The sequence below is a fragment of the Pseudorca crassidens genome, chromosome 5, assembly GCF_039906515.1.
Source record: "Pseudorca crassidens isolate mPseCra1 chromosome 5, mPseCra1.hap1, whole genome shotgun sequence".
NCBI lineage: Eukaryota > Metazoa > Chordata > Mammalia > Artiodactyla > Delphinidae > Pseudorca > Pseudorca crassidens.
Window position 1 is genome coordinate 37,298,413 of NC_090300.1, and position 24,526 is coordinate 37,322,938.

At 36.9% G+C, this 24,526-nt stretch overlaps 1 protein-coding gene across 3 annotated transcripts in view; it reads left to right on the forward strand.

Annotated features, from left to right (window-relative positions):
• TOPBP1 (DNA topoisomerase II binding protein 1) overlaps window positions 1–24,526 on the forward strand; it is a 75,575-nt gene that overhangs the window by 25,511 nt on the left and 25,538 nt on the right. For all 3 annotated transcript variants that reach the window (XM_067737777.1, XM_067737775.1, XM_067737776.1), the window contains exons 11-16: window positions 10,375–10,718; window positions 11,363–11,535; window positions 15,487–15,698; window positions 17,158–17,444; window positions 24,045–24,218; window positions 24,311–24,420. In XM_067737777.1, coding sequence (XP_067593878.1) covers window positions 10,375–10,718; window positions 11,363–11,535; window positions 15,487–15,698; window positions 17,158–17,444; window positions 24,045–24,218; window positions 24,311–24,420 — 1,300 coding nt within the window. The remainder of the gene's footprint in view (window positions 1–10,374; window positions 10,719–11,362; window positions 11,536–15,486; window positions 15,699–17,157; window positions 17,445–24,044; window positions 24,219–24,310; window positions 24,421–24,526) is intronic.

The following is a 24,526-nucleotide window of genomic DNA, read 5'->3' on the forward strand; positions in this document are numbered from 1 at the left end:
GGTGTTGGTGTTGAGATGGAGATCTCTGGGAGATTTTCGCCATTTGATATTACGTGGAGCTGGGAGGTCTCTTGTGGACCAGTGTCCTGAAGTTGGCTCTCCCACCTCAGAGTCATATCACTGACTGCTGGCTTCAGCACCAAGAGTCTTTCATCGACACTGCTCAGAATAAAAGGGAGAAAAAGTAGAAAGAAAGAAAGGGAGGGAGGGAGGGAGGAAGGAAAGGATAGAGGAAAATAAAATAAAATAAGGTATAATAAAATAAAAAAATTATTAAGAAAAAAAAATTTTTTTTAAGTAAAAAAAAAAAACGGTTGGATAGAACCCTAGGACAAATGGTGAAAGCAAAGCTATACAGACAAAATCTCACACAGAAGTGTACACATACTCACAAAAAGCGGAAAAGGGGAAAAAATAATATATCTTGCTCTCAAAGTCCACCTCCTCAATTTGAGATGATTCGTTGTCTCTTCAGGTGTTCCACAGATGCAGAGTACATCATGTTGATTGTGGAGATTTTATCCACTGCTCCTGAGGCTGCTGGGAGAGATTTCCCTTTCTCTTCTTTGTTTGCACAGCTCCTGGGGTTCAGGTTTGGATTTGGCCCTGCCTCTGCGTGTAGGTCGCCGGAGGGCATCTGTTCTTCGCTCAGACAGGACGGGGTTAAAGGAGCTGCTGATTCGGGGGCTCTGGCTCACTCAGGCCGGGGGGAGGGAGGGGCACGGAGTGCGTGGTGCGCCTGTGGCAGCAGTGGCCGGTGTGATGTTGCACCAGCCTGAGGCGCGCCGTGCATTCCCCCGGGGAAGTTGTCCCTGGGTCCCAGGACCCTGGCAGTGGCGGCCTGCACAGGCTCCCTGGAAGAGAGGTGTGGAGAGTGACCTGTTCTCGCACACAGGCTTCTTGGTGGTGGCAGCAGCAGCCTTAGCGTCTCATGCCCATCTCTGGGGTCCGCACTGTTAGCCGCTGCTCGTGCCGATCTCTGGAGCTCCTTAAGCAGTGCTCTTAATCCCCTCTCCTCCCGCACCAGGAAACAAAGAGGGAAGAAGAAGTCTCTTGCCTCTTTGGCAGGTCCAGACTTTTTCCCAGACTCCCTCCCGGCTAGCCGTGGTGCACGAACCCCGTCAGGCTGTGTGCACGCCTCCAGTCCTCTCCCTGCGCTCCGACCGAAGCCCGAGCCTCAGCTCCCAGCCCCGCCTGCCCCAGCGGGTGAGCAGACAAGCCTCTCGGGGTGATGAGCGCTGGTCGGCACCGATTCTCTGTGCGGTAATCTCTCCGCTTTGCCCTCCGGACCCCTGTGGCTGCTCTCGCCTCCGCGGCTCTGAAGCTCCCCCCACCCCGCCACCCGCAGTCTCCGCCCGCGAAGGGGCTTCTAGTGTGTGGAAACCTTTCCTCCTTCACGGCTCCCTCCCACTGGTGCAGGTCCCGTCCCTATTCTTTTGTCTGTGTTTATTCTTTTTTTTTTTTGCCCTACCCAGGTACGTGGGGACTTTCCTGCATTTTGGGAGGTCTGAGGTCTTCTGCCAGCGTTCAGTAGGTGTTCTGTAGGAGTTGTTCCACGTGTAGATGTATTTCTGATGTATCTGTGGGGAGGAAGGTGAACTCCATGTCTTACTCTTCCGCCATCTTCCTCCTCTCTCTGGGTATTGAGTTTTTAAAAATTGTGGTAAAATATGCCTAACATAAAATTTACCATTTTAACTATTTTTAGTTGTACAATTTAGTGGTACTATATTCACACTCTTGTGCCACCATCATTACCGTTCATGCCAGAACTTTTTTATCTTCCCAAACTGAAACATTATAGCCATTAAATAGTAACTCTGTCTTCCTCCCTCTGCCCAGTCCCTGGCAACCACCATTCTATTTTCTGTATCTGAATTTGACCATTCTAGGTAGCTCATATAAATGGACTCATACAGTATCTGTCCTTTTGTGTCTTATTTCACTTACCATAATGTCCTCAAGTTTCATCCATGTTTTAGCATGTGTCAGAATTTCATTCCTTATTTAAGTTGAATAATAGTTCATTGTATGTTGGAATTGTCTCTTCCTTTCTGTTGATGGACACTTGAGTTTTCTCTGTGGTTGGCTTTTGTAAATAATGGTGCTGTGAACGTCGCTGTACAGGTATCTGTTCAAGTCCCTGCTTTCATTTCTTTTAGATACAGTCCCAGAAGTGGAATTGATAAGTCATATGGTAATTCTATGTTTAATTTTTTGGGAAACCACCTTGCTGTTTTCCACAGTGGTGTACCACTTTACATTCTCACCAGCAATGCACAGGGGTTCCAGTTCCTCCACATCCTTACCAACATATTGTATTTTCTGCTTTTTTTTTAATAAACATCATCCTAATGGGTATGAAGTGGTATCTCACTGGTGGTTTTGATTTGCATTTCCCTGATGATTAGTGACACTGAGCATCATTTCATGTTTTTATTAGCCATCTATAAATCTTCTTTGGAGAAATGTTTATTCAATTGGGTTGATTTTTTTGTTCCTGAGTAGTAGGAGTTCTTTATGTATTTTGAATATTGATCCCTTATCAGATATATGATTTGCATATATTTTCACCCATTCTTTGGGTAGCCTTTTCACCCTGTGTTCTTTGATGGACAAAAGTTTTAATTGTGATGAAGTCCAATTTATTGTTTTCTCATTGCCTGTGTTTTTGGTGTCATAATTAAGAAATCATTGCCAAATCTAATGCAATGATGCTTTTCTTGTATGTTTTCTTCTAAAAGTTTTGTAGTTTTTATTCTTTAGGGCTGTGATCTGGGTATTATGTACTTTTCCTCTGCTCATTAGAATTATATGGTTTTTTCTCCTTGGTGTGGTAAATTGCATTAGTAGATTTTACATTGTTAAATCAAGTTTAAATTCTTCTGGATATGATATATTCATCTTTTTTTTTTACTGTGTTCAGTTTACTAATATTTTATTTAGGATTTTATCTATTCGGTGTGATATTGGCCTATAATTTTCCTTTTCCTGTTGTCCTTGTTGGGTTTTGTTATTATTGATAAAATGGATTGGTGAGTTACTTTTTTTTTCTTTAATCTCAGTTTATGTACGATTTTTTTTTCTTTAATCTCAGTTTATGTACGATTCGAGTTCCCTTATACTTGAATGTGTGATGAAACTCATCTGTCTAACGGCCTGGTCTAATGGCCTGGCCTGATTTTATAGTACGGATTTATTTAATGGATATGAAACTATTTCATTGTTCTATTTTTTCCTGAATAAGTTTTGGTAAGCTATATTTTCTAGGAGATTTAAATACCAGTTTCATTAGTCTTTTTAACAAACCAAGTTTGATTTTTGTTTCATTAATTTATTGTCTTACTCTTTTTTTTCTTCTCTTTTTTCTTCTGATTTCTTAAGTTGCACAATTTGTTTTTTTTAGTCTTTTTATCTAAGTGTTTATGTCAGTAGATTTCTCTGAAAGTAGTAACTCAGTTATATTTCAAAAGATCTTCTATGTAGCATTTTTGTAATTGTTCAAGTCTAAATATTTTCTAATTTTATCATATCTTTGGTCTATGAGGTGTTTAGGAAGTGATTTTCATAAATGTTCTTCTGTGCCTCAGAAAAATAAAGTGTACTTGTCATCTCCTTTTGCAGGGTGGACTTGGTGGTGGTGGTGGTTGATTGGGTTTTGGTCGACATTTTCACTGAAGGCATTTCCCTTTAGTGTTTCTGAGTGGTAAGGAATACTCTGCCCCACGTCTAATTTGTGTGAGATCAAAGGCTTGACTCCTATCCCTCTATGTGATATCCTTAAATTCTAAGGGTATAGGTCACTGCCAAAATAGATGTTAATCGTTAGCTTTAGTAATCACTTAATGATCTGAATTCATGCTACTACTTCCTTTTTAGCCCTTGAGAATTTCTCTTGCTTTCTTGCAAACTCAGCTATGTATTTATAAGGATACCTTTAATATTTCATCCTGTATTTTAGGTGTTTTTAGTGAGTAGGTTTTGAATATCTAGCCTACCATATTTCTAGAAAGGAACTTTCAGTATTCATATTTTTTTATCCACACTGTTTCTCTTCATGGAGTACTGCAGAATTGACTTTTGTCAGACCACTTGCTTATGCTTTAGTAGTGTATCATATCAGATCATCCTAATTTTTTAGGATGTTCTAGTATAAAGAAGCCGCAGATTGACTGGAAGTAGTTTTATGCATTATCCTTCAACAAGGGTACTTGCTGGAGGCAGGCAGTTGGTTTCTCAAACCTTCCTTTCTAAAGCAGCTAGTAGTCTACTGACTTTGAAAGGATTTAGTGACAGTAAATCTCAGTGAATCCCCAAGCATCAAATTTAGAAGAATGTAATCAAGTATTTTCAGTTACCTCTTAAAACAAAATTACTTTTGATTTGAGAGAGCTTTTTCAATAATAGTCTTGTCAAAAAGACTATTATTTGGTAGTCTATTGGGCTACTGAATGACATCTATTTGAGAAAGGGTTTTATTTCTAAAATAAATGGGAAGAACTACTGTAGAACATGTTAATTTATTCTGAGTCTTTAATAACTTCAGGGTTTTACTTATCATTTATAAAACTTAGTATTTCTAGTTTGTTTTTATAGTAGTCTAAAATTCCCCTGGGCTTCTTCCTTCTTCATATCTCACCACCTATATATAGACATCAAACAAAGTTGTTTTTTTCCTCCTAGATGTGATTGTGAACAATTTTAATGGCAAAATATTTTGTTTTTACATTTTATATTAGAAATATCTATTTTTAAAACTACTTTCCAAAATGTTTTATAGTATCATGTCACCTTTATTTCCATCTAAGCTTATTCATCCTCATACATCTCTATAAATTATAAATATACTGTTATCCCTTATTCCTTATAATATGAAACTGAGGGTCATAGAGTCTCCTGACCTACTGATCAGTAATGCTCTAGACAAAACTGCTTCTTCAGAGTGTCAGTAAGAGCAATTTAAATACTTGTATTAAGTAGGAATTAAAGTATATATAAACAGTAATTAGTTTAAAAGTGAAAACGGTCGTGTCTATTGGAGATGAAGATAGAAATAAGAATATGGCACTATAACATAATGTTATGGACCCTGGAGTCAGACAGACTTCGGTTTATATCTCATTTCTGCCACCTAATAACTGTATGACTTTAGGTAAGTTACATAACCTCTTTAAGCCTGGTATTCTTCTTGAAGAAAGGGTATAGATACAGCAATAGAATGAGCCTAATAGTATCATGACCATTAATTACATGCATGTAAAGCACTTAGGCACAGAGCCTATATAAATAAATGTTAAGAATCCTTGAATACCTTCCAGGCTTGTTGGAATCCCATGAAGCAGGGCTTGGCAAACTGTTTTTGTAAAAGGCCAGACAGTAAATATTTTGGGCTTTACCAGCCACATTCTGCCTCTGTCACACATTCTATTTTGTTTTGTTTTGTTTTTGCAACCATTTAAAAATGTAAAAATGATAATACACAGGCCATGGGCCCACTTTGGCCCCTAGGCTGTAGTTTGCCTATCTCTGCTGTAAGGCATTACCCTTCAACACAGCACCACTAGAGTTTTCAAGAACATACTAAGTTTTTACCTCTTAAACTTTTAGCATTGATTTCATAATATTTATTGCATATTAGGGTATGCATTTTCTTTTTCTTTTTATACAGCAAGTCAGTAGAGCAACTGCTCCTAATCTCTTTATTTTTTTTAATTTAATTTGATTTATTTTATCATACAGCAGGCTCTTATTAGTTATCCATTTTATACATATTGGTGTATACATGTCAATCCCAATCTCCCAATTCATCGCACCACCCCACCTCCACCCCCTCCCCACCACTTTCCCCCCTTGGTGTCCATACGTTTGTTCACTGTATCTGTGTCTCATTTTCTGCCCTGCAAACCGGTTCATCAGTACCATTTTTCTAGATTCCACATATATGTGTTAATATACGATATTTGTTTTTCTGTTTCTGACTTACTTCACTCCATATGACAGTCTCTAGATCCATCCACATCTCTACAAATGACCCAGTTTTGTTCCTTCTTATGGCTGAGTAATATTCCATTGTATATATGTACCACATCTTCTTTATCCATTCATCTGTTGATGGGCATTTAGGTTGTTTCCATGTCCTGGCTATTATAAATAGTGCTGCAATGAACACTGGGGTGCATGCGTCTTTTTGAATTATGGTTTCTCTGGGTGTATGCCCAGTAGTGGGACTGCTGGGTCATATGGTAATGCTATTCTTAGTTTTTTAAGGACCCTCCATACTGTTCTCCATAGTGACTGCATAAATTTACATTCCCTCCAATAGTGCAAGAGGGTTCCCTTTTCTCCACACCCTCTCCAGCATTTGTTGTTTGTAGATTTTCTGATGATGCCCATTCTAACTGGTGTGAGGTGTGATACCTCACTAGTTTTGATTTGCATTTCTCTAATAATTAGTGATGTTGAGCAGCTTTTCATGTGCTTCTTGACCATCTATATGTCCTCTTTGGAGAAATGTCTATTTAGGTCTTCTGCCCATTTTTAGATTGGGTTTTTTTTTTTTAATATTGAGCTGCATGAGCTGTTTATATATTTTGTAGATTAATCCTTTGTCCATTGATTCGTTTGCAAATATTTTCTCCCATTCTGAGGGTTGTCTTTTCATCTTGTTTGTAGTTTCCTTTGCGGTGCAAAAACTTAAGTTTCATTAGGTCCCATTTGTTTATTTTTGTTTTTATTTCCATTACTCTAGGAGGTGGATCAAAAAAGGCCTTGCTGTGATTTATGTCAAAGAATGTTCTTCCTATGTTTTCCTCCAAGAATTTTATAATGTCTGGTCTTACATTTAGGTCTCGAATCCATTTTGAGTTTATTTTTGTGTATGGTGTTAGGGAGTGTTCTAATTTCATTCTTTTACATGTAGCTGTCCAGTTTGTTTCTGTTTCATTTATTTCTGCTCTGATCTTTATGATTTCTTTCCTTCTGCTAACTTTGGGTTTTGTTTGTTCTTCTTTCTCTAGTTGTTTTAGGTGTAAGGTTAGATTGTTTATTTGAGATGTTTGGTTCTTTTTGAGGTACAATTCTATTGCTATAAAGTTCCCTCTTAGAACTGCTTTTGCTGCATCCCATAGGATTTGGATTGTCATGTTTTTATTGTCATTTGTCTCTAGGTATTTTTTAATGTCCTCTTTGATTTCTTCAGTGATCTTTTGGTCATTTAGTAACGTATTGTTTAGCCTCCATGTGTTTGTGGTTTTTACGTTTTTTTTCTCTGTAATTGATTTCTAATCTCATAGTGTTGTGGTTGGAAAAGGTGCTTGATACTATTTCAGTTTTCTTAACTTTACTGAGGCTTGGTTTGTGACCCAAGATGTGATCTATCATGGAGAATCTTCTGTGTGCACTTGAGAAGAAACTGTAATCTGCTGGTTTTGGATGGAGTGTCCTATAAATATATCTGGTGTATTGTGTCATTTAAAGCTTGTTTTTCCTTATTAATTTTCTGTTTGGATGATCAGTCCATTGGTGTAAGTGAGGTGTTAAAGTCCCCCACTGTTATTATTTTTATTAATTAATTAATTTATTTTTGGCACATTGGGTCTTCGTTGCTGTGTGTGGGCTTTCTCTAGTTGCGGGGAGCGGGCTACTCTTCATTGCGGTGCACAGGCTTCTCATTGCAGTGGCTTCTTTTGTTGCAGAGCATGGGCTCTAGGTGCACAGGCTTCGGTACTTGTGGCACATGGGCTCAGTAGTTGTGGCTCACGGGCTCTAGATAGCAGGCTCAGTAGTTGTGACGCACTGGCTTACTTACTCCGCGGCATGTGGGATCTTCCTGGACCAGAGCTCAAACCCATGTTCCCTGCATTGGCAGGCGGATTCTTAACCACTGCACCACTAGGGAAGTCCCCCCACTATTATTGTGTTACTGTCGATTTCCTCTTTTATAGCTGTTAGCAGTTGCCTTACGTATTGAGGTGCTCCTATGTTGGGTGCATATATATTTATAATTGTTATATCTTCTTTTTGGATTGATTCCTTGATCATTATGTAGTGTCCTTCCTTGTCTCTTGTAACATTTTTTGTTTTAAAGTCTATTTTATCAGATATGAGTATTGCTACTCCAGCTTTCTTTTGATTTCCATTTGCATGGAATATCATTTTCCATCCCTTCACTTCCAGTCTGTATGTGTCCCTAGGTCTCAAGTGGGTCTCCTGTAGACAGCATATATATGGGTCTTGTTTTTGTATCCATTCAGCGAGCCTGTGTCTTTTGCTTGGAGCATTTAATCCATTCACGTTTAAGGGAATTATCTATATGTATGTTCCTGTTACCATTTTCTTAGTTGTTTTGGGTTTGTTTTTGTAGGTCCTTTTTTCTCTTGTGTTTCCCACTTAGAGAAGTTCCTTTAGCATTTGTTGTAGAGCTGGTTTGGTGGAGCTGAATTCTCTTTGCTTTTGCTTGTCTGTAAAGCTTTTGATTTCTCCATGGAATCTGAATGAGATCCTTGCCGGGTAGAGTAATCTTGGTTTTAAGTTCTTCCCTTTCATCACTTTAAATATGTCATGCCACTCCCTTCTGGCTTTTAGAGTTTCTGCTGAGAAATCAACTTTTAACCTTATTTGAGTTCCCTTGTATGTTGTCGTTTTTCCCTTGTTGCTTTCTATAATTTTTCTTTGTCTTTAATTTTTGCCAATTTGCTTACTGTGTGTCTCGGTGTGTTTCTCCTTGGGTTTATCCTGTATGGGAGTCTCTGTGCTTCCTGGACTTGCGTGGCTATTTCCTTTCCCATGTTAGGGAAGTTTTTGACTATAATCTCTTCAAATATTTTCTCGGGTCCTTTTTCTCTCTCTTCTCCTTCTGGGACCCCTATAATGCGAATGTTGCGTTTAATGTTGTCCCAGAGGTCTCTTAGTCTGTCTTCATTTCTTTTCATTCTTTTTTCTTTATTCTGTTCCACAGCACTGAATTCCACCTTTCTGTCTTCCAGGTCACTTATCCATTCTTCTACCTCAGTTATTCTGCTGTTGATTCCTTCCAGTGTATTTTTCATTTCAGTTATTGTATTGTTCATCTCTGTTTGTTTGTTCTTTAATTCTCCTAGGTCTTTGTTAAACATTTCTTGCATCTTTTCAATCTTTGCCTCCATCCTTTTTCCAAGGTCCTGGGTCATCTTCACTATCATTATTCTAAATTGTTTTTCTGGAAGGTTGCCTATCTCTACTTCATTTAGTTGTTTTTCTGGGGTTTTATCTTGTTCCTTCATCTGGTACATTGCCCTCTGCCTTTTTTGTGTGTTTGTTTGTTTGTTTGTTTTTGTTTTGCGGTATGTGGGCCTCTCACTGTTGTGGCCTCTCCCGTTGCGGAGCACAGGCTCCGGACGCACAGGCTCAGCGGCCATGGCTCATGGGCCCAGCTGCTCCACGGCATGTGGGATCTTCCCGGACCGGGGAACGGACCCGTGTCCCCTGCATCGGCAGGCGGACTCTCAACCACTGCGCCACCAGGGAAGCCCCCTCTGCCTTTTTGTCTTGTCTGTCTTTCTGTGAATGTGGTTTTAGTTCCACAGGCTGCAGGACTGTAGTTCTTCTTGCTTCTGCTGTCTGCCCTCTCCTAATCCCTTTATTTTTAAACCAGGACTTTTCCAGTGTCTAACATCCTGCTAGTGTTGGAAGGTCTCCTGCAGAGGCAGGGGGTAGCTGTGTCTCACCGTGAGGACTAGGACACTGGCAGCAGCTGCATTTTCATTATTGACATTTATATTTTAAAATATCTATGTTTTTTTTCTTCTACTACCCATTTATAAGCCAACTTTATCCTGAAATGAAATTGTTGAGACTGTTGGGTCCTTGATCAGTTGTTTTCTTAAGAATCGGTATAGAAGCTAAATAGCTCCAATTTCATTATAAAACTTTATAGAAATTTTTGAAAGGGAAATAACCATAATTCTCTTATTATTGCATTTATTCAGTTATTTCCATGTGATGGGCTTGACCACTTAGGCCTGTTGCTTCCATTTTTTCCTTAATGATATTTTTTTAATTCTGTTGTGAATTATCTGAACCAGTTTCGGAACTCAAACAGGCCCATGGAGTTATTGGAGCTTCATAATTTTCAACTAATTAGAGTTTTCTAGTACACTAGTAATACTTAGAATAGTAACATGATTGCTGTTGTCCTAGGATAGTAATACTGATAACACTCCTGGGAACCCAGAGGATGGGATGGTTCATATTCTTTCTTCATTGTATACTTATAAAGCCTTAGTTTTATATGTGTGGTCACAGTTCTCAGGTTCCATGTTACCTTAATATCCTTACTAGGAAATAAACTTTATAAAATAAAATACCTGTTAGAAAACATTTCTTTTTCTGTTCCAGTTGAAGTTGCGCAGTCTGAAGTTGGACCCTTTAATGATTCTGCTCATGTGGAGCCCCTTATTGATTCTACTCATATTTCTCTGCAAGAAGAAAACCAGTCTTCCGTCAGTCATTGCCTCCCTGATGCTTCTACAATTACTGAAGAAGGTTTATTTAGCCAAAAGAGTTTTCTTATTTTAGGTTTTAGTAATGAAAATGAATTTAATATTGCAACTATCATAAGAGAAAATGCTGGAAAAATTGTGTCACTTCAGAGCAGAGTTGTTGCTGATTATGCTGTGGTTCCTCTGCTGGGGTGTGAAGTACAGGCAACTGTGGGAGAAGTTGTTACAAATACATGGCTGGTAAGAAAACACTGTAGCAGTTGAAATATAGTATTGAAGGATGTCTGAAACTAGGAGTACACATTTATTTCTTAGGCAGTTCAGTTTCAGTAAATTGGTATTTGGGTTTGAGCACTGTCTGGATTTTGCTTTTAACAATGGAAAGTGTAAATAATAAACTATGCAAGCTTCTTGGTCCTAATCCTGGTAGAATAGAGGGGCCACACCAGCAGTGTTCCTTCTTAGGAAGTTACTCCAGGTCATCTCATATTATTTCAATTTTCCTAGTTTTCTTACTACCAAAATATGACATACACTTTTGTATTATTCCATCTTGTTGGCTTATCACTAATAATTTCATCATTGATTTATTTTTCAACTTTCAAAGAGAAAAAGTGATAATACATTGGAAGAAATTAAGTTTTAAGCAAAATTCAAAGATGACAAATCTGACTGATTTTAACATCCTATATAACGGATTGGTGTGTATGTATTTCTTTAATGTTATAATTTTAAATGTGTTGAGAATGAGCATATATACACATTTATATGAAAGTAAAATTGGTTTTCATCTAAACTAAAATTACTGTTACTGTAACTGAACCAGTGTTAACCACTAGTTGCTTATTTCAGGTTGATGTTATTGTTTCTCTTGTTTTTGAAAGGTAACTTGTATAGACTATCAGACTTTAACTGATCCAAAGTCAAATCCTCTCTTCACACCAGTCCCAGTAATGGCAGGAATGACTCCTTTAGAGGATTGTGTTCTTTCATTCAGCCAGTGTGCAGGAGCTGAAAAAGATTCGTTGACATTCTTAGCAAATCGCCTTGGAGCAAGGTATGTAGTATTTTTAGTGTACCTGCTGTCTTGGTGTACTTTTTATTTGTTTTGACTTATAGAAGAGCATTCAAATTAGGATTTCACTGGGTGTCTTTATAATATTTATGAGGAGTGTGTTGCATATCTATGTGATGGCTCAAAGTGGGAGAGGGAGAATGCTGTTAGACGGATGCCTGGCAAATGTTAAGGCTCCAGGTGTTAATGCTTACCTACCAGGAAAGGGAATATTTAAAGCTGATACATGGGTCGTTATTGAGTGTTGCTTATCTAAGCATTATTTATTCCCTTCCATATGCCATCTGGATGATTTATTCTTTTTCAGTGTACATTAATTGTTTTTCTGCAGTGCAAATGTTAAGCAGAAATAATGAATACTTTGGGAGAAAGAAAATGAATTTTAAAGTTCCAAAATCCAGATTAGCCCAACCTGTAAGTGAACTTTAATGGTGGCTGTTCAAAAAGGAAGTAGAAAACTCATTATATAAATAAATATAAATGAACTAAACTTTACATTAAAGGAAAAGTTCTTTTAGATTATATCATTAAGCAGCGCTTAAAATGCTTTTAAACAAGAGACACATCTAAACCTAAATGATTCAGAACATTTGGGGAAAAAAAAAGATGGGCAAAGATATATCAAAAGAAAAGAGAGTGTTGCAGTTTTAACGTCAGACAAGTTTGGATTCAAATCAAAAGGCATTAAACAGGAAAAAGAAGAGCACTGTAAATAAAGAGTGCTGTTTACACTGAAGGTAAAAAATATGTATATACCAAATAGAGCATGACTACCATTCATAGAACAAAAACAGCAGGAAATTCAATGAGGAATCAGCAGAAACATCGATTGTAAGAGACTTTAATTCCCACCTTTTACCTCATGACAGGTCAAATGGAAAACAAGAAAGGATACAGATTTAAACAGCATAGTTAGCTATCCACTCTAAAACAGTGACCATACCATTTCAAGCACCTGTGGAACACTCATAAACGTTGCCTGTATAGAAATTGGCCACAAAGAAAACCTCAGTAAGTTCCCTGAAGTAGAAAGAGTGGAGACCATATTCTGTAATCACAGTACAAAAAAAAAAAAACCCAAAATTAGAAATGAGTAGGAGAAATAGAAGATGAAAAGACTTTATCAACTCAGCATTTTAGAACTTTTTAGTAACTCTTGGTTCAAAGAGGAATTCAAAACCACTTTTAAGCCTAGAAATCATTATCAACCTGATAGTAACAAGCAACACCAGTGCCCACATTGTGACCTTAAAATACCACTTCCCACTAAAAGAAACTAAAGCTTAAAGAAATGATCAGTTCTAGGTCTGGGGCAGAAAAGATACCAGTGAGTCTGGAACATTTTGTCAGAACAGAGAGCAAGTATTGATATATTATTGAAGACTAGTAGGAAGGGTTGTGTCAAAAGGACCTCCACTGGCTAAAGACAGGAAAAGTTGTCACTAGAGATAATAATAGCAGTGGATCCAGACACATCAAATAATGTTTAAATCATAACTTCATAATGGCACCAAACAAACTAAGCTAATTGGTCATGTTTGAAGGATGCTAGGAAACCAACTCATTATTTTGAAAGCTGGTAAATAAAGAGAAAGGATCAAAGTATTTATCCTGCCTTTCCTATACAGTCTGTATCAGAGTACCATAATAATGGATAAGACAATTTCCCTTTATAGAAGTATTCCAACAAATAAGTGAAAAAGGAATGATAAGATTGTGACTCCTAATAAATGAAAGATTCTAGGCATTGAAAACCAACAGTTAATCACATACTAAAGAGAAAACCAGACATATGCTTCCTTGTGAAGAATACATCACCACCTTGAAGTAGTCTTAGCAAAATAATGAAACCTCAATCTAATAAAACCTAGATTCAACTACTGAATTATAGGAAATACAGGAGAATAACATGTTCTACTACAGCACAGCAATACAATCAGCAAAATCCAGACTCTGAAGTAGCTCTACATTATAGTGTCTTCAACAAGGGGGCAAGGAAAGAAGAGGGAACCTGCAAGCTAAAAGACATAAAAAATTAAATGTAGTGTTTAAAGATGCACTATGTGATAAAACAAAAGAAAAGTAAGGAAGTGATGATCATAAATATCCAAATAGTGGCTACTGTTAGCAAGGGAGGGAAGGGGGTTAGTAACTGAGAAGAGGCACGTTGGAGAGGTTCTGGAGTGACTGGTAAGATTCTGTCTTCTGACGTGGGTGGTTGATATAAGGGTTTTCATCTTATGATAATTCATTAAATTGTATATTTCCTTTTTTGCTGTGTTGTGTACTTGGATTATACCAAACAGTAAGCTTTTGGAAAAAACTGAAATTGTAACAAATAACAATAACAAAATATGGCAACAGACTAAAGTGGTGCTCACAGAAAAATTCAGCAAAGTGGTTATGTAGAATATTAATATACAGAAGTCACTGACCTTCATATGTACAACCAGTTAGAAGAGCTAATGAAAACAAAGGTCTCTTACTAAATCTGGAATAAGAGATAAAACACCTAGCAACATGATGTGGAATCTAAAAGAACAAAACAAAGGAACAAACAAAATAGTCACCAGAGGGGAAGGTGAAGAGGGATTAACAGGTACAGAATTCCAGTTATAAAGTTAAAACGTCATGGGGATGTAATATTCAGCATAAGGAAAAAAGTAATACTGTACTAGCTTTGTATGTTGACAGATGGCTTCTATACTTTTGGTGTTGATCATTTGTAATGCATTTAAATGTCGAGTCACTACGTAGTACACCTGAAACTAATACAATATTGTATGTCAACTATACTTCGATTTTTAAAAAAATTTTAAAGGGAAACTTGGAAGAGCTACAGAAACTTGTAAAATGCTGTTGAGGGAAATAAATAAGACTTAAATAGTATGAAAGATGTATCTGTTCTTGGACAGGAAGACTAAATGTTTTAAAGAAATTTTTTAGAGAGGGCAATAAGCAAACTAATTCTTAAATTCAAAGAAAATATTAGCAAGCAGGAAAGTCATAAAAATTCTGAAATAGAATAGTTATTTAAATATATTTTGTAAACCTCACTAGATAAAACAGTGTGTCTGTAAGTAGCAGAAAGTTCAGTGAACAGGCAGAAAGTCTAGAAATAGACCTAAACACAAACAGGAATTTGGTATATGATAAAAGTGATATTTCAACTTATTGAGGAAGAGATGGTTTATTTAATAAATATGATTCAGTAAAGTTGGAGCAACATCTCATCCCAAAATAAGTACCAAATTAATTGATCAGTGGGTTAAATGTGAAAAATGAATCCGTGAAAGTACTAGGAAAAATGTGGAATATTAAAAACATCTTAAAAGTGGGGATCTAGACTTAAAACCCAGAAGTCCTAAAAGAAAAGACAATTCTGTTTATATCTCATATTCTGTTTTTGCCCCCATATTTCCTTTAATATTCTGTGATCATGAGGAAGGCGTTTAATTTCTCTGCATCTTTTCTCAGGTCGTATTTTTACAATAATTTGTAAAATATTTGTATTTCACAAATATTGAGAGGATCGAATGAAATATGTGAAAATACTTGGAGAAGTTGTAGTGGGCTAAAAGATATAATGTGTTATTCATACTCTTCCTTTGCTCCCGTAGTTGTTCCATGCTGCCTTCTTTTGGGAGGAAAGACAAGGTGGATGGGTGATGACTAATTAAATAGATGGTTTTTCTGGTTATTTCTTGTAAGTCTAGTTTAATTTGCTTATGTTTTTATAAAAAGTTTAATTTCATTCTAGAGTAAGCACTTGTAAGGGGATTAGCTTAATTTAAGAAATAGAGCCAACTTTTAATCTGTGAGTATTTTCATATATTCAGAACTCTAACAAAACCATTGTATTAGAAACTTCATTCTTACTTTGCTGGCTAATTGTGCATATGACATTTGCTTTTCTTTAAATGTAACTTTCAGTGTTCAAGAATTCTTCGTTCGCAAATCCAATGCAAAGAAAGGCATGTTTGCCAGTACACATCTTGTATTGAAAGAACCAAGTGGTTCTAAATATGAAGCTGCCAAGAAGTGGAATTTACCAGCGGTCACTATAGCTTGGCTGTTGGAGACTGCTAGATTGGGAAAGAGAGCAAATGAAAGCCATTTTCTGATCAAAAATTCACCTAAAGAAGGTCCATACTTCTGTTTCGTCCTTTTATGTATATATTTTTACAATTTGATGGTTTCTGGGATATGAATGTGCTAAAACTTATTTTTAGGACAGGTCATTAAAATTTCTCCCTTTCATGTGAGCCACTCTTGGGCACTCATTATTGGGGGTGTGGGGCCAAATAAATATGCGTTCATAGCACAAATGTTTAATTTGTATCTGTACTATCAAGTGTAGGCACTATCTGAAAGCTACAGGGTACAGAACAATATAGGAGCATTCTAGGGTCTCAGTGTTTGAAGTCTAATGAGCTTAGATCCCATTTACTGTTCCTTCAGTGGCTCATACTGACACATCTTGTGAGTAAAGTGCTCTCTATTCCTCATCTTTGGGCTTTTGCATGTTATCTCTTGCCTGCTTCATGCTAGCCTGTTTCTCCTTATCTTTCAGTTCTCGACTTGGATATCACTTTCCCTGGAAAGCCTTCCTTGACTCACCAAGTATGGCCTTTGTCTTGCCATAACACCCTGGCCTTTTGTAGCTCTCATCCCACTGTTACCGTTGTAGTTTACTTTCATGTTTCCCCGCTCAACCATAAGCTCTGAAAAGGCAAGGAGTACATGTGTCTTATGCATTATATATTTTCATTGTCTAAATTGGGCCTGGCACGGAGCAGCCGTCTAATAAGTGTATTTGTTAAATGTTGAAAAAAAGGTAGGAGGCAGGGTGGGAGGACACAGTAGCCTCTCTTGTAAGATGATGGCATCCCTGGGCAAACCAGGGAAGCTTCTCAAAGCTATTACTTACTACTTTTTTTTTTTTTTTTTTTGCGGTATGCGGGCCTCTCACTATTGTGGCCTCTCCCATTGTGGAGCACAGGCTCCGGATGCGCAGGCTCAGCGGCCGTGGCTCACGGGCCCAGCCGCTCCGCGGCATGTGGGATCTTCCCGGACCAAGGCACGAACCCGTGTCCCCCGCATCGGCAGGCGGGCTCTCAACCACTGCGCCACCAGGGAAGCCCATACTTACTACTTTATTTAGACAACCTGGAAATTTTACAATGCAGGCAAAGTAATATTAAAACTTCATTAAGCACTTTCCAAAAACCTGACCGTAGTTGTTAACTCTGAGTGCATGTAATTGGGATTACTCTGCCATTGACTAAGATGACATTATTTATATAATTTTGGGCAAATTATGAGGTTTATTGAGAATATTTCAAGTTACAACAAGATGAAACAGGAAATCTAATTTCATTAATTATTTCTTTCAGTTGATGTACTTGTCTAACTCAACACATTTTAGTATATTGTCTGGTTTGTTTCTTTGAAAGTAGGTATATAACTTTGTGGTTTGAAGTATACTTGAGAATTCACATGAAAACTCACAATAAGATGTAAAAACATCACTTCTTGTGTGCCTCTTTAGACACAAAAGACATTAGTGGCTCACATTTGTTTCTTTTCATTTTAAATCTCTAGAACAAAGTCTGGAAACTGAGACAACAAACGGGGTGAATCTAAATCCAGATACTCCAGAGCATCCTGTCACAGACCTGGAAACTCACAGAAAAACAGCCGTTACACCTTTAGATATGAACCGCTTTCAGAGTAAAGCTTTCCATGCAGTGATCTCACAGCACTCCGGACAGGCTTCAGTCTCCCCTGCAGCAGGACAACCACTTCAGAAGGAGCCCTCATTATGCCTGGATACACCATCAAAGTTTCTGTCCAAGGACAAACTCTTCAAGCCTTCCTTTGATGTGAAGGTAAGGCTTATAGAAAGTGGTGCTGGACATAACAGTTTCATAGCTTATAAAGTAAAGCACCAAGTTCTCCATCACCTCTGAAGTTTGTAGTAGTAACTTCCAGAAGTGTTGGCAAATAGATGCATAGTATTGAATCCCTACATATATCCAGGTTTGAGGTAACAGCTAGAGATATATACGGTGTGAAATCAGGACATCTGGATTCAAGTCCTATATCTGCCATGAACGGTATGACTCACAGATCATTTAATGTATCTGAGCATTAGTTCCTTTTGTACAAAGAGCATAGTATCACTTACTCTGAAAACTTACAGGTTTATCATAAGGATTAAGTGTAATTGTGTGATGAAATAGTTTCATAAACTGTAAAATAACATAAACACATTGCTACTTACGTTTTGATTCTAGGTGTACACCCGGTGCTCTTTCTGAAAATGTCTGTTATCACTTTACTTTTCAATCATTTCCCTTAAAAAGATGAGTTAAGTGTGCATCTTTCTTTGATCTTCTGAGCACTGGAGTATGGCTTCCCTTCTGAAAAATTCATTCACAAATCAAGGGCTAATTCAAGCTTCTCAAATGGTTTCCTTTCATTCCCCAAAGATAATTTCTTCACTGTTCCTTTAGTAGTTTTTGGCCTTTCAAATGGCTATTCAAACCATGTTTTTTTTTTATCCATGACTTTGCAAAATTATTGTACGGTTTGTCTATTGAGGTTTTACTCATAGAGTTTAATAATTTTTACTAGTATGTTTTGGAGCAGACTTAAAGTTTACAGATTGTTCATCTTCAGAAAATAAATATAAATTGATACCCGGGACAGTTTTCTCCAAGCTAAATCTTTGATCAAATTTCTTCTGAAGTAACATTTTGTGCTGTGATTAACACTGTTCCTTGTGCCTTAAGAAGTAGAGGAAAACCACTGGTTTGGGAACTGCAAGATCTAGAGTCAGGCCTCTGCTTTTCCTCTTGCAGCCTTTTAAGGCGAGTCAACCTCTTTGGGTTTCATTATCCCCGTCTGTAAAATCATGGAGCATATCTAGATGATTTCCAAGGTCTCAAAGCTCATAGACTCTTTGAATAGTAAATGAAATAATATTAGGAGACAAGAAGATAGTAGAAATATTTCTAGTCATTGAGACCATTCTTCTACCTTGCAGTGAAAAGCTGATGGTTCTGAAATAGAAATAGTCTCAGTGAAGGTACAAAACACATTTAAAGGTTTCATTGTTTAGTCATAGTGTATTTAGCAGTGTCTCTCTCTCTCTGTCTTTTGTGATATATAAAATAGTTCTTCATCTTATAATCAGTGGTTCTTCAAATTGATGTAATATGGTATTTTGAATTTTTTCTCTGAAAACAGAAGGGCCCATGATTCCATATGGGTCACAAAATTGAACATACGTTAGCCCTCACAATAAAAAGCGCCCCTTATTTAACTTAATTTTTAATTGACACACATCCAGAAAAGTACAACAAATGTGCTGATAAATGAAACATTAGTGTTAACAGTTGGGAAGACACAATACATATTCAGAAAGAGATCATTGCCAATTCTATAGAATCTTCCTCAAGTCCCCCCTTCCCATCACTTCTTCCTCCTTCCTCCCCAAAGGTAATACTCCTGACTTCTACCACTAGCTTTGTTATGCTTGTTTTTCACTTTTAAATAGGTGGAATCATAACATGTATTATGAGTCTGTCTATTTTTGTTCAACCTTCATTTAGAAGATTTGTCCATGTTGCTATCTCTATAATTCATTGATTTTATTACTGTGTAATAATCCAGTATATGGATATATCACAATTTACATATTCAGTCTACTGTTGATGGGCATTTAGGTGGTTACTAGTTTTTTGCTCTTACAAATAGGACTACTATGAACATTCTTGTGCATGTCTCTTGGAATATGTATACATGCTTTGCTTTTTGGTATATACCTAGAAGTGAAATCGCTGGGTCATCTTTCACCTTCAGTAGAGACTGACAGGCTGTCCAAATGGTTGTACCAGTTTATACTTCCACCAATAGTGTATTGAGCACCCAGTTTCCCCATCCTTGCCAAAGAAGTATTATAAGTTTTTTTTTTTTAATATTATACTTGGAAATAATTCCTAACTTACAAGAAGTTGCAAAATAAAAATAGTATAAGGAATACTCATATAACCTTTTACTCAGATATGTAGAGTTTTCATTAATTTCCAGATGGAAGGATTTTGTTTGTTTCATTTTTAATTTCTAGTTTTATTGCATTGTGATCAGACTTTTGTTTGTAATATTTCTACTTCACAGAACTTACTGATCTTTTCTTTGTACCCTGATATATGAGCAGTTTTTGAGAACATTCTTTGATTTTTGAGAACATTCTTTGATAAGATATATTCTTTATCAGGGTTTTCTCTCTATAGATAAAAGTCTGACATATTGATTATATTGTTTAGATCTTTTATATCCTTTACTATTTTTTGTTCATTTAACTCTTCTTATACTAAGTGGTATTTTCAAGTTTCCTAATATTGGTGTGTTTTTAATTTCTCCCTGCATCTGATGTGGTTTTTGTTTTGAATAGATAATTGCAGTATTACTTAGTGCATAGATATTCATAACTGTTATGTAAGTAGGAATGTGTCCTTTGTCTCATTTAATGCTTTTGGCTTGAAGTGTACTTTGGTATCAGGATTTCAATCGCTTCTCTCTTACTGTTTTCATTTCCCTTATAAATCTGTGCATTCCTTCATTTTTAGCCTTTTTGGATTGCTGTGTTTTAAGTAGGTCTCCTGTATACAGCATAGAGTTGGGTTTGCTTTTTGAGCCATTTTGAAAATGTTTCAGTTAGGCAGGTTAAGCACATTCACATTTAATATGACTTATATTGTATTTGGTCTCATTTCTGTCATATATTATATTGTAATTGCTTTGTGATTATGTTTTATATATTTTTATTATATGTTTCTTCACTTATTGTGTCCTCTTTGTGTTTTTTTTTTTCCTTTTGGTATTTAGGAAAGTGTTTGTTTTAGCCTCATGGTTTCTTATAGTGTTCTTAATCCCCCTTCTTAACCTTTTATATGACAGTTTTAAATTATGTCTAGATCCCCTGCTTACTGCTTCTATTGCAGTCAATGATCTTATCCTGTTTCCACCTTTTCTCTCTTCCACTATTTTTAGTTACATTTGTCTACTTTGTCAGAAAATAAAATGTTTATATATTCTTCAACCCATGGCCCTCACCCTTGTTTTAATCTTAACTCTGCATTTAAATATATGAAATGCTCACTGTCTGTCCTTTGTGAAGCTTCCCTGTCCTCTTTTGGTAGGAATGAAGTTCTGCACCTTTAAAACTTTTACTAAGGCCTTGATTCTTCAACAAATTGTTCAGATGTACTATTCTTGGTTTGCTTTTTTTTTTTTTCCCTTGAGTTTCCTGAAAATGCTGGTCCACTGCTACCTTGCCTTTTTTTTTTTTTTTTTTTTTTGCGGTATGCGGACCTCTCACTGTTGTGGCCTCTCCCGTTGTGGAGCACAGGCTCCGGACGCACAGGCTCAGCAGCCATGGCTCACGGGCCCAGCCGCTCCGCAGCATGTGGGATCTTCCCAGACCGGGGCACGAACCCATGTCCCCTGCGTCGGCAGGCGGACTCTCAACCACTGCGCCACCAGGGAAGCCCTACCTTGCTTTTATGTATGTTGTTTTTGAAAATTGTAATGCCAATCTAATTATGTTGTCTTTGTAAATTATTTCCTTTTGCCTGAAAGCCATGTGGATTTTTCTTTTATTTTTAAAGTCTAATAGTTTTACAAGGATATGTGTAGATGTTGATCATTCTCAATCAATTTTCCCTAATACATGGTGAGTTTTTAAATGTTTAGAATTTGGCTTCTCTGAATTTTGGTCTGAGATTAGAAAAATGGAGCTGCCAGTCAACTGAGTTGAATAGAATGCTTTGGGATTGGAGCCTAAAGATCAAGAGCTCGTGTTTTGGACACATAAAGTTTGAGATGCCTGTTAGACATCCAAGTACTTTGTCAGATAGGCAGTTACACATAAAGCCTGGAGTTTGAGGAATGGTGAGTGGTCTGGGCTAGAGAAAGAAATTTGGAGATCCGAGTTTGTAGGTAATATTTAAAGCCATATAAGAAGAGATGCCAAGAGAGCAGAAGAAAAGAGAAAAGGTCTAAGGAACACCCATAGGGGCTCACATTTAGAGAAGGAAACAGCAAAGGAGACTGAGAGGAGCCACCAGTGAGGGAAGAGAAAGCCTAGAGATTGTCTTAGAGACCAAGTAAGAAAGTATTGAGGAAGGAGTAGTTCACTATGTCAGATGCTGCTGAAAGATCAACAAAGGTGAGAATAGAAAGTTGACCACGGGATTTGGCATTGTGGACGCTGGTGATCTTAACAATAAGGGTTATTGTGACATTGTGGAGGTGGAAGCAAGTGGGTTCCTACAGGAATGTGGGAAGAGTTCGGGACATTGACTATAAACTATGCGTTTGAGGAGTCTTACTGTAAAGGGGAATCAAGAAATGGGGTGCTAGCTGTAGGGCAAAGTATGATCAAAAGAAGGTTGTTTTGTTTTTATAATGGAAGAAATAACTATGCCAATGTGATGGATCAGTAGAGATCCAGTTGATGGTGCAGATGAGAGGGGAGAATTAGTGAGAGGAGTTGGGATCTAATGTTTAAGGGGGGGAAAGTACCAGAAGGAAAGCAGTGCTCGTGGCATAGGTTCAGAAGGCGGGTAGACATGGTGTGGGAGCTCTGATTTCTTTTGTATATGAAGAATTCTTTTAAATGCTGCAGAGAAATTTAAAAAAAAAAACAAAAAAAAAACTTTTGCAAATAGAAAGCCTTACCATGTTCACAAAAAAAAGATTAAACATCCTAAAGATCTAAAAAGATAATATAGATCCTATTAAAAATGTAAGCAGAAATAGTATAAAAATTCTGAAAAGAATAATTAAGGGAAGGCACTAGCCCTACTAATTATTAAAACATCTTATAGAGCTTCAGTAATTGAAGCAGTGTGTTATTGTTACATGAATAATCAAATCAATGCAGAAGATTACACCCCATAGATAGAAGAATGCATTATATGACTAAGGGGACATTCAAATCAGACAACTGGGTAGCCATCTGAGAAAACAGTTAGGATAAAACCTCAAACCTTACATCAGAATGAATTTCAGAGGATCCGATACTTAAGTACAAGAAAGGAAGGCATAAAAATACTAGAACAGGCCATGAGAGAGTGAGTTTGTTTTTAAATAATTCCATTGTGAGGAAGGCCTTTCTAACTATAACATAATACCAAAAGAAATAAAAGATTCATATGAATTTGACAGCATTAAAAAATTCTCTACATTCAACTATGCAGATTTTATAAATATGCAATAAAAGTATTTGTTTTAAAAAAAATTCTCCATGGCAAAAATTTGACAAATGACAAATTGGGAACAAATATGTGTATATCATAGTGGGTATATATGTGCATAAAAATATATACAGATATATTTAGGCAAGTGGATATTTTAAAAAGACTAATAACCTAATGGGAAAATAAGCGAAGGATAGGAAGAGATATCTGTCACAAAAAATTGAATAGAAATATTATACATGCATGAAGGTGCTTAATCTCATTCAGTATAAGAGGATGGAAAACTATACATGCATGAAGATGTTTAATCTCATTCACTATAAGAGGATGGAAAATTAAAGCATGCAGATATATTTTTTAACCTATCAGATTGGCAAAAAAGAAAAATCTGATTACCCACTGTGCTGTCAAGCATGTTGGGAAACACTAATGCTTTGCTCATGAGAATGTCAGCGTTGGTGCGCACATTTTGCTTAAATGGTTCCCTTTACTCTTGTGTGTACAAAATGTGTGTGTACAAGGTTATTCACTACATTGTTATACTGGCAAAAGATTGTTAATCTAAATATTCATCAGTTGAGCACTGGTTACATACTTACTGCTGTATACATGGAATACTATGTAGATGGGAAAGAGAATGAGCACAAGCCCTGGACAGCAGTGGCCTCTGCTCACGAGGGAATTGTGGGTGGCTTGGGAACAGGAATACATTTTGTACCTTTGAAGATTTTTCACAATTCTCAGCTCAATCTAACTTTTTAACCTTCTTTATAGTTCATGTCTTATTTATATCCATCCTTGCTTACTTGTTTCCGTCTGTGTGTTTTGTTTGTTTACTTGTTCATTTATTTTGTTTTTTGGTATCATTAATTTTAACCAACTTCAACTCTAAGATCAGACAAATGTGGTAAGTGCTGCTGAAAATGTAAACTTGTCAGTCTCTTTGAACTAATTTGCTAGACAGTATGAAATTTCTTTTCTTCATAATAGATACTAGTTCAGTCTTTTTATTGTTGTTTAGAGGAAAACTGGAGGAGGTTAAAACTATAATCCAATTAATATTGAGGATTATTCCCTTTCTCTCTTTACCTCTTTTTTCTCCCTTTTTCCTTTTTCTGTTTACCTCTCTCTCTTCCCTTCTCTCCCCTCTTCTTCCTTTCTCTCTCCTTTTCTTCTCCTTTTCCTCTCTTCCTTTCTCCCTCTCCCCCTCCATACATACAGGATGCACTTGCAGCCTTGGAAACTCCAGGAGGTCCCAGCCAGCAGAAAAGGAAACTGAGTACACCACTCTCAGAAGTCATTGTCAGAAACTTGAAACTTGCTTTGGCAAATAGCTCTCGAAATACTGTCGCTCTTTCTGCCAGCCCTCAACTGAAAGATGCCCAGTCAGAAAAGGTAGAATTAAATCTCTCATTATAAGGAAGTTTTAGATAAAAAACACTTAAAACAATAATCGTTGATCTGTTTCTTTTATTTTCCATGGGCAGGAAGAAGCTCCAAAGCCACTTCACAAGGTAGTCGTATGTGTTAGTAAAAAACTCAGTAAGAAGCAGAGTGAACTAAATGGGATTGCAGCCTCTCTAGGTGCAGACTACAGGTAGTTGGTTCATCTTTCTGTTTGGTGGTACGGCCTAAATTTATAGGGAAACCTAAAACTGTTGTGAGCATCTATAAAAAACATTATTTTGACTTTTAGTTTGTCA